This window comes from Marmota marmota, unplaced genomic scaffold (genome assembly GCF_001458135.2).
Source record: "Marmota marmota marmota unplaced genomic scaffold, marMar, whole genome shotgun sequence".
NCBI lineage: Eukaryota > Metazoa > Chordata > Mammalia > Rodentia > Sciuridae > Marmota > Marmota marmota.
In genome coordinates this window covers 71,868,834-71,877,319 of record NW_026000026.1, presented here as the reverse complement: position 1 = coordinate 71,877,319, position 8,486 = coordinate 71,868,834, and the positions used below count along the sequence as shown (strand labels likewise).

Here is an 8,486-nt window from a genome sequence, read left to right as displayed (position 1 = left end):
GCCTGTCCCTTTCATTAATGCCTAGCACTGCCTTCCCCATCACCCATTCAGATCAAGTCAGGAGTGGAAATGGCAAAAAGACACGGTACTGTCCATGAGCTATCCCCTAAAGTGAAAGGGGCATCCAGGGGCCACCACCCTCCCCATTGCAAATGACTCCACTCCTTGGGATGCAAGCCTGGCTCGCCAGGGTTTCTAGTTTTCCACTTGAGTGTCCAAGGCCCATGGCGCACGTGCAGTGGTTACCTCCACCCTCGGGAGGCGGGGTTGCGCTCTGCCAATAAGAGCTGGGGGCGGGGGTGGAGGGTAGGGAAGATTCCAGAGGCCGACGGAGGGAGTTATAAAGAGGGTGCTGGCGGGCTTGGATAGAGCCATGCAGTCCAAACGGGAGTGTGAGGTAAGTGATTGGCGATGTAGGGGTTCAACGAGCTCCGCCCGTGCAGGGGGTTTTCCGCAGGGATCCCAACATTGTAGGCGAGGTGGGGACTTACTTGGCGATCCGCCATTCCAGCCTGCCTTTTTTCTCTCAGCAATGGTGTGAAAGAGTGAATCCTGAGAACAAGGCGGCCTTGGAGGCATGGGTTAGAGAGACGGGCATTCACCTGGTGCAGGTGAACGGGCAGAGGAAATACGGCGGGCCACCCCCAGGTACCGTAGCCCTAGCCCCTATGCCTGCACTTGCTGCGCTGCGCCAGCCTGACGCCGGCACCCATTGAGGGAGGGCCTGCCCCGAGGTTCCGCAGTAAGAAACACCTAACTACCCGAGAGCAGATGTGGAAATTTATCCAGTTACCCGGTCACTCTCCCGTCGAGGAGCACCTACCCTGTGCCACCCGCATTGTTTGCTGTCACTTAATTTATACCTATGACCTGAGTGGGATATGGGCATTCCCATTTTATAGACGTTCGGTGGCATCGCCCCCTCCCTTGCTGGTTCCTTGGGCTCAGACGTCCATGGAACCATCCCGGTGACCGACGGTGCCCCTCTACATCCTCTTCCCCAGGCTGGGTGGGAAGCCCGCCGCCGACTGGGTCAGAGGTGTTTATCGGACGGCTGCCCCAGGACGTGTATGAGCACCAGCTGATTCCACTATTCCAGCGCGTGGGCCGCCTCTACGAGTTCCGCCTAATGATGACCTTCAGCGGCCTGAACCGCGGCTTCGCCTACGCCCGCTATAGCTCGCGGCGCGGCGCCCAGGCCGCCATAGCCACGCTGCACAACCACCCGCTGCGGCCCTCCTGCCCGCTGCTGGTGTGCCGCAGCACTGAGAAGTGCGAGCTGAGCGTAGACGGGTTGCCGCCGGGCGTAAGCCGCCGCGCGCTATTGCTTGCGCTGCAGCCGCTGGGTCTCGGCCTGCAGGAGGCGCTGCTGCTGCCCAGTCCCGGACCTGCGCCCGCACAGATCGCGCTGCTGAAATTCAGCTCGCACCGCGCAGCTGCCATGGCCAAAAAGGCCCTGGTAGAAGGTAGGGGTGGAGGCTGCGGGGAGGCGGCTGGTTGCACTTAAAGTCCTAAAATCTTAGGGTCAAGCGTGCTTGAGTTTGCTACCTAACGCTAATTCCAATAGTGCTACACCTACCACTTACGGAACATTTCTCCTTGCATTCCCTAGACGACTTCTTTAACATTTCAATGAAAAAACTGACTTGCCCTAGGGAGCCCAACCAAGCTTACCTTCTATCTATTGTAGAACTTGCTTCTTTAGACCAGTGTGAATTAAATACAATGGGTAGCCCCAAAGGTTAGCTATTGTAATGGCTATGAGGTAGATAAAGCCTGCTTCAAACTACTCCAAGGAATCTTAGAGGGCAGCAGTTTGTACACCCCCTTTACACATAAATACAGTGAAGCCTAAAGAAGTTGTTTAACTTACCCAGGGTTACACAGCCAGGAAGTGAGGAGGCTCTAAATTAAACACAGGCTTATGTAACCCCAGAAGGTTCAGAGTCTGGGGAACTTGGGCCCAGGGCTTAGACTTGCCCTTATCTCTTGCCTTTTTCCTGCAGGGCAATCACGCCTCTGTGGAGAACAGGTGGCTGTGGAGTGGCTCAAGCCAGACCTGAAGCAGCGACTGCGCCAGCAGCTCATGGGTCCCTCTATGCGGTGCCTACAACCAGATAGCAACCGACTAGCCCTGGCCAGGGACAAGCTAGGGTCCCAAGGGGCTAGAGCTGCCTTGCAGCTACTCTGCCAAAGAATGAAGCTGGGTAGCCCAGTATTCCTCACCAAGTGTTTGGGCACAGGACCTGCTGGCTGGCACCGTTTCTGGTACCAGGTAGTGATCCCTGGGCATCCAGTGCCTTTCAGTGGCCTCATCTGGGTTGTACTGGCTCCAGATGAGCAGGACGGGCATGAGGTGGCCAAGGATGCTGTGTCTGCACGGCTGCTGGAGGCACTGAGTGATTCTGGGGCCAGCTTCCTGTGGTATGCTGGGGCTGAGGCAGGTGCTATGGTTAAGCAGTGACCTCATCCTCTCCACGGGCAGCTTGAACAGGTAGGCAGAGCCTGTGTCTGTCTGTAGCCCAGCAGGCCTGGGCAGTCACTGTCTGATCCCACAAGGGGAAGTGGCACAGGCCCTGCCCTAGGCCTGAGACAGCCACCCTGCTGGGACAGGGCCCCATCACACCTGGGGCTATTCAAGTTTGTCTTAAGTTGTGGTGAGGGACCTTGGCCTCCCCTTTTGAGCCTAGGGTCTAACCTGACCCTGTATTCTTCCTTGGTCTTTCCCTGTGGCACACATTATACCTGTCTACCCGCCCCCATCCAAGCTTAGCATGAATCGTGTATTTCTCTTTATTTTTATTTGGAGAATTTGCTGAGCCAAAGGGTTGAAGCCTGCCCTTTTACCACTTGTCCTTCTGGTTTTGGTTCATGTATGGTTTTGAGCTTTTCTATGCTGATTGTATTTATATTAAACCCCTCGTTGGTATACACACGTGTCTGTGCTGTCTTGCCATAGTTGAGGGTTTGTCTTCTGGTAGTGAGCAGCTGCTATAGAGCAAGTACTTCCCACTTCAGTGCCCTGAATCCTGGGCCTCTGTGCAACTTCTTACTCTTCACAACACAAATTGATGTTGTGGCTAAGTAGGTTCAATCTCCAGCACCAAAAATGATTTGAATATTCATGTCCTCTTTGGAGGTCCATTCCAGGAAGCAAGGCTCTTTCATATAAAGACCTGTCCTCATCCTCTCAGTCACTGTCATTCTCACTGTCCTCCTCTTCTGAAACCTTGGAATCCTCTCCCTCTTCCCTCAGCCCTGCAAAGAAGTCATCAGTGCTCCAAGCCTTGCTGCTCAGAGCACGCAATGGGCCTCCCTTTTTCTTGCGTCGACGGTAGTCATCCACCACCACAGCACGTAGCTGGGTCATGTCCCAAAACTTGACATGCTGGTCATGACCACTGCTGGCTAAGAAGCGGCCACAATGGGAAAGAGCCAGCTCTTCCACAGGTTCTCCAGCATGCTGGCCCACACTGCCCACCACTCGATTTGGCAGGATGTTCACAGCCCTGGGTGGAGAAAGAACAGTGTTGGGTACTGGCTAGCTGGACTTGTCCTTTTTGTAACCAAGGGTTGTCCCAGCTTCCCTTACCTGATGATTCCATCAGTGGAGCCAGTGCACAGCAGACTCTCAGTGACTGGAATCATACAGTCGATGGACTCAGCTCTTAGGGCAAAGCGGTCACTTGTAGCCCCAAAACCGTTCCAGTTAAAGAGATAGATGGTACCTTCACTAGATCCACAGGCCACTTTTTTCCCATGCTGAAAGAAATAAAGCAAAACATGTCTGTGGAGCCACCTCAAACTACACCTTTATCTAGCACATACACACACACCCCATCCCATCATTCCCAGCTGTACTTTCATGAGAGTGACAGAAGTCAGGTCCCCAGACTGAGGTTCTGAGAGCAGCTCGAACCGACGTCGCTTGATATTGAAGACTCCAAGGCAGCCATCCCCACTGCAGAGAGTAGAGCACTAACTTGGCCAAAAGTTTCTTTGAGGAAAACTGACTCGGGGACAGGAGGGGTAAGGAGGCATCTCTGAGGCTGTACCTGGCTGTTAGTAGCAACTTCTTTGCTGGGTCCAGGGCCATGTCAGCAATGTATTCCTCATGCTGCCGCATATCCATCAAGGGGCCCTCCTTCCGAAGGTCCCAGAGCCGGACTCCACCTGTGTCATCCCCAGTGGCCAAAACATTCTCATCCACCAGCAGCAGACTGTTGATGGGGGCACTGGAGAGGCAGATGCAGAACTTCTTGGAGTACCTGTCCTCATAGGGACCTCCTGATCCTTACCCCTCACTTCAGTGCGCAAATAACTAGCTCCCTTACCTATGAGCCTTGGAAATACGTCTTTCCAGTCGGCCCTGTTCCACATCTAGAACATGGATGGCTTTGTCCTTGGAGACAGTAACAAGTTCTGGGAGGAAAGGTGCTCAGGTCATAGTGCTGCTCACTGCACCATTCCCACATTACCAGCTGTCTTTACCAGTACTTACTCTGCCCATCTTCAGAGAAGACCACAGCTCGGCAGGACTTGAGATGGTGACCTGAGGACCAAAGTTCCTTGGTTTCTCCCTCTTGGCAAGAGTAGGAAAACCTAGGGAGAAGGGAGGGAGGTGAATGACCCTCAGGCCATGCCTGGGATACATGGAGTGCAGAGACCAACTAGGTAGACCAACCTTCCGACCTAAATAAGCATTCTTGCTTGCACACCTCCGAGCCCAAAGAGCTTACCACCCTGTTTATCCATTTCCAGTGAGCTTCAAATGTTAAGGTTTTTCAGTAGATATTAATTCAAGGTGTTTTTGCATAGGACTTCTCTGTGATTTCCCTCCACCCTGTCTTTCTTTTACCATCCTTTGAAAAGATTGGGTCTGGACCACTATGGAGGCCCAGAAATTCTTGTTAAATCAGTGATAGAAAACTAGCCCCCAAAAGAAGAGTGAACATCAGGGTATGTGCCCTCCATGTCCCCAGGAGCTAAGAAACAAAAAAGGCTGGGGATGTTGCTTAATGGTAAATCCAAGTAGCAAAAAAAAAAAAAAAAGGGAAGCAGAAAGGCAGTAGCCTATAAACTCATCCTTGAAGCAATTACCCATCAAGGAATATCATAGTGCTTGCCTCCCCAACAGATCATTCAGTATAGCTGAATGAGATCCCACAGGACAAGCAGTCTGATTTTAATCTCCAGAAAAGGACCCCTTTCACAATGGTTATGGGAAGAAGAGTCAGAGGCCCAACAGAAGGCAGCAACTGAGGATAAACAGAACTGGATGACAAACAGAGGAAGGATCGCTGGAAATAAAGGTGGAGGTCAAGAGAACTCCCAAGTTTATCTTGCACTGTAAATACGGATAGTAATAGAAAAGAACCTATATTTGTTGATCTACTTGGGGGCTATACTGAACATTTGTCCCCTCTAAAGATAAGTGTTGTTTCCATTTTTAGAAATATAAATACAGAAGTTAACCTGCTATAAACCTTTATAACTAATGAGAGATTAAAGTAAATTTCATAACAACCCTCCTGGTTATAAACTTTAGTGGCTTTCCACTGCTTCCTGCCTACATTTCTTGCTAAAAATCAAACTTGTATTGAACACCTTACTTGAATTAGAGGGAAGAGATAAAATGGAGAACAAAAGAGACTATATACTACACTCCTGACAAGTGTTTTTCAAATTCCAGTCATAATCCATTAGTGAGCTGCAATCAGCACTTTGTGTGCATGTAATAATGATAAAGAAGAAATTATCAGAATACATTATACATAAATATAAATGGTATTATTACAATGGGGCAAAGCCAAAAGTTTTAAAAACTTTAGTGAAGAAGACAAGCATTCAAATAACTACACCAGCAGATGTATGGCTACCAGCAATTATAAAGTTTATGAGGGAAAAGGACAATGGCATCTGGCAGGTATCTATTTTTTTTCAGATTCTAATATTTATTTAGTTATAAGTGGACACAACATCTTTATTTTTTATGTGGTGCTGAGGATCGAACCCAGTGCCTCTTGCATGCTAGGTAAGTGCTCTACCTCTGAGCCATAACCTTAGCCCTAGGTATCTAATTTTAAGTCCGGGGAATGATGGAAGAGGGAAGAGAGGCTTAGAGCTCTGGAATAGTAGGTAAAGGGGAGGGGAAAGTATTTTCCAGACATAAGGAATGGCATGTGCAAAGGCGCTGAGGCTTCAAGATACTGAGCGAGGAAAGGGTGAATGAGCACAGAAAGCAAACATGTACAGACATGGGCCTAGCGGAAAAGGACCTGAAAGCCAAATTAAGGGGTCTCTTCTAAATCCTAAAAGCAGACTATTGAAGGATTTTAACCTCGGGGGTGACGTGATCAGACGTGTTTTTAAAAGATCAGTTAAAGGTGGAAAATCAAGGAGCCCGTTAATCCTGTGTCGGGCTCAATATAATCGATGGTAAATAAGTCTCATACACCCTTTATTCTGCTCAGCTCGTGAGTCACGACGTTCCAGCTTTGTCTTTTCAGTTCTTCCAACAAATTGTGTGGTAACTTAACGTTAAGTCAAACGTTAAGGAACGTATGAGATTAGATGAATCCTGCAAAATGAGTCTCCCTGCAACATTTTCTCCTCCCTCGTCCCCGCTCCATCCCTGGGAAAGGAGACACCATGCCCCTAGCCCAGCACCTCACTCACACGAATACGTCCCCGTCCACATCCCCTGCTGCCAGCAGGTCTCGGGTTGGATGGAAGGCCAGCCCACTGGCCGGCGCTTCCAGCACGATATCTTCCGGGGTGTCCCGGATCCGGGCCGGGGATTCGGTGGAGTCAGGGTTTTCCTCGTCGCTCTCATCCTCGGCGGGCCTCTCCGCACACGTGCTGTCCATGCTGGGGAGGATTGGGGGGCGAAACTGCAGGCTGGCTAGCGACAAGTGAAGTAGCGCAACGCGGAAGTTGTGCCCCAGCACGCCGCTTCGGCGTCGGGGGCGGGGAGAGGGCGGGGCGGGGAGAGGGCGGGGAAAGGGCGGGGTGGGGCCGGAAGCGCCTTGTCAATACCCTCCTCAGTCACTTCTTATAAAGTCGGAACTGCACCTAAGTCCTCTCCCCTCACACTATCCCATTCTGGTGGATGCTCCCTCAGGTAACTAGGAGGAGGACTTAATTCATTCTTAAGTCGGAGAGGGACACCAGTCATTTGTGGTTTGTTGAAATCCAAATCCATGGTAAGCAGCAGCCAAAGCGCTTAGGAAGCAGCAAAAGCCCACAAAGCAAAAGCCTCGCAAAGATGACCTACAGGGGTCTTAAGGAGACAACCCGCGTACACTTTAAAGCCACCATCCATGCCCAATGTATTTGAGTCGAAACTGAACAATGCCTGTGAGCCTTCTTACAGTTTAGCTCCAGACTCTCAGCCGGCTAGACTGGCAGTGCTCAAGGCTATTGAGCAATTGCTGAAGAAAAAAAACGGACATCACAACTGATGCTCTGGATATCTCTATTACTTAAGGTCACTCTGCACTCTGCATGGTAAGGCAGAGGAGGAGCAGGTGCCGGTTTAAGAAAAACTGCTCACATCTCTTTGGTACTAAGCCTTCTAAGACATTTTTATATGCTCATGTCCAACACCTTAAAAAGAGGTGAAATAAATGAGGTTACAAACTTCTGAGAGAGGCTATGTTCCATTTGCTGATTGGAAAGTGTCCTGGTCACCCACCAGAGAGCCTTGATCACTTCCTTAAGGTTGAAGGTATTGCAGAAACTGTGTATGTGGTGCTGAAGATTGAACCCAGGGTCTTGTGCATGTGAGGCAAGCACTCTACCAATTGAGCTATATCCCCAGTCCCCAGAAACTGAATTTTAAAGTGGCAGTCAACCCCCAGGTCTTATTCTTACTTCCCTTCTAGGTATCAATAATAAGCCATGTCTCTTGACATTTTCCTTAATTGGGACTAAAGCCCACACTTGTCATTATTCTGAAATTAGCCATTCTAGATCTGTTGGAGACAGGGCCCAATATCAGCCTCTTAGGTGCCATTGACAAAGCTGGCCTCCTCAAAAGCCCTCTCCCAGGACTGGGGGTGTAGTTCAGTGGTAGAGCACTTGCCTAGCATGCAAGAGGCCCTGGGTTCAATCCCCAGCACTGCAAGACAACAAAGTGCCCTTTTCCATCAAATTATCAAAGGTAAGGGTTAAGGTGTCTTTGGAGCTTTCCTGGGACGTGGTGAACCTACATGCCTTGAGCTCAGGGTAGGCAGTGGCAGTTTGGCATCCAACCAGAAAGAAATGGGTAACTCCTAATGATAAACACCACACCAAAGTGCTGGCAATGAGCAGAAAGGGAGAAGAGTACAGGGCATGGGATGGAGTGAAATGAAGGCCAGTAGGCCCACCCCAGACATTGGCAAACTTCATTGGCAAACTTCAGGGTGATGAAGGGCACCAACACCTTCTGCACTATGATAAGGGATTTCCATACCTGCAGGCCTGGGTACATCAATTTTACC

At 50.2% G+C, this 8,486-nt stretch overlaps 2 protein-coding genes and 1 non-coding gene across 4 annotated transcripts; 2 read left to right on the top strand and 1 right to left on the bottom strand.

The window, feature by feature from the left end:
* Positions 1 to 295: 295 nt before the first annotated feature.
* Dnd1 (DND microRNA-mediated repression inhibitor 1) lies at positions 296 to 2,931 on the top strand. The gene is made up of 4 exons (XM_015485031.2): positions 296 to 397; positions 531 to 648; positions 1,005 to 1,466; positions 2,007 to 2,931. Exons 1-4 carry the CDS (start codon positions 374 to 376, stop codon positions 2,462 to 2,464), a joined length of 1,062 nt encoding a protein of 353 aa, XP_015340517.1. The 5' UTR covers positions 296 to 373; the 3' UTR covers positions 2,465 to 2,931.
* On the bottom strand, positions 1,581 to 6,973 carry Wdr55 (WD repeat domain 55). 2 transcript variants are annotated; one of them, XR_007350594.1, is made up of 8 exons: positions 6,679 to 6,973; positions 4,502 to 4,602; positions 4,335 to 4,422; positions 4,056 to 4,235; positions 3,862 to 3,961; positions 3,593 to 3,762; positions 2,848 to 3,509; positions 1,581 to 1,616 (listed from the first exon to the last, which is right to left on the bottom strand). XR_007350594.1 is itself a non-coding variant. In XM_015485023.2 (7 exons), exons 1-7 carry the CDS (start codon positions 6,867 to 6,869, stop codon positions 3,191 to 3,193), a joined length of 1,149 nt encoding a protein of 382 aa, XP_015340509.1. In that variant the 5' UTR covers positions 6,870 to 6,973; the 3' UTR covers positions 2,780 to 3,190. The 2 variants fall into 2 exon arrangements, 1 of the variants encoding a protein (XP_015340509.1); XM_015485023.2 differs by lacking the exon at positions 1,581 to 1,616 and having other exon boundaries at positions 2,780 to 3,509.
* Positions 6,974 to 8,055: 1,082 nt separating this feature from the next.
* Trnaa-agc lies at positions 8,056 to 8,128 on the top strand. The gene has a single exon. It is a non-coding gene; the product is annotated as a tRNA-Ala (tRNA).
* The last annotated feature ends 358 nt before the right edge of the window (positions 8,129 to 8,486 follow it).

Excerpts from the sequence above, each read along its gene's own strand:
- Dnd1 (XM_015485031.2), top strand. The coding sequence starts at position 374 with ATGCAGTCCAAACGGGAGTGTGAG. Across the intron at positions 398-530 it reads AGTCCAAACGGGAGTGTGAG|CAATGGTGTGAAAGAGTGAA; the intron begins GTAAGTGATTGG and ends TTTTTCTCTCAG. Across the intron at positions 1,467-2,006 it reads CAAAAAGGCCCTGGTAGAAG|GGCAATCACGCCTCTGTGGA; the intron begins GTAGGGGTGGAG and ends TTTTTCCTGCAG.
- Wdr55 (XM_015485023.2), bottom strand. The coding sequence starts at position 6,869 with ATGGACAGCACGTGTGCGGAGAGGCCCGCCGAGGATGAGAGCGACGAG. Across the intron at positions 4,423-4,501 it reads CTTCTCTGAAGATGGGCAGA|AACTTGTTACTGTCTCCAAG; the intron begins GTAAGTACTGGT and ends CTTTCCTCCCAG. Across the intron at positions 3,962-4,055 it reads AAGTTGCTACTAACAGCCAG|TGGGGATGGCTGCCTTGGAG; the intron begins GTACAGCCTCAG and ends TACTCTCTGCAG.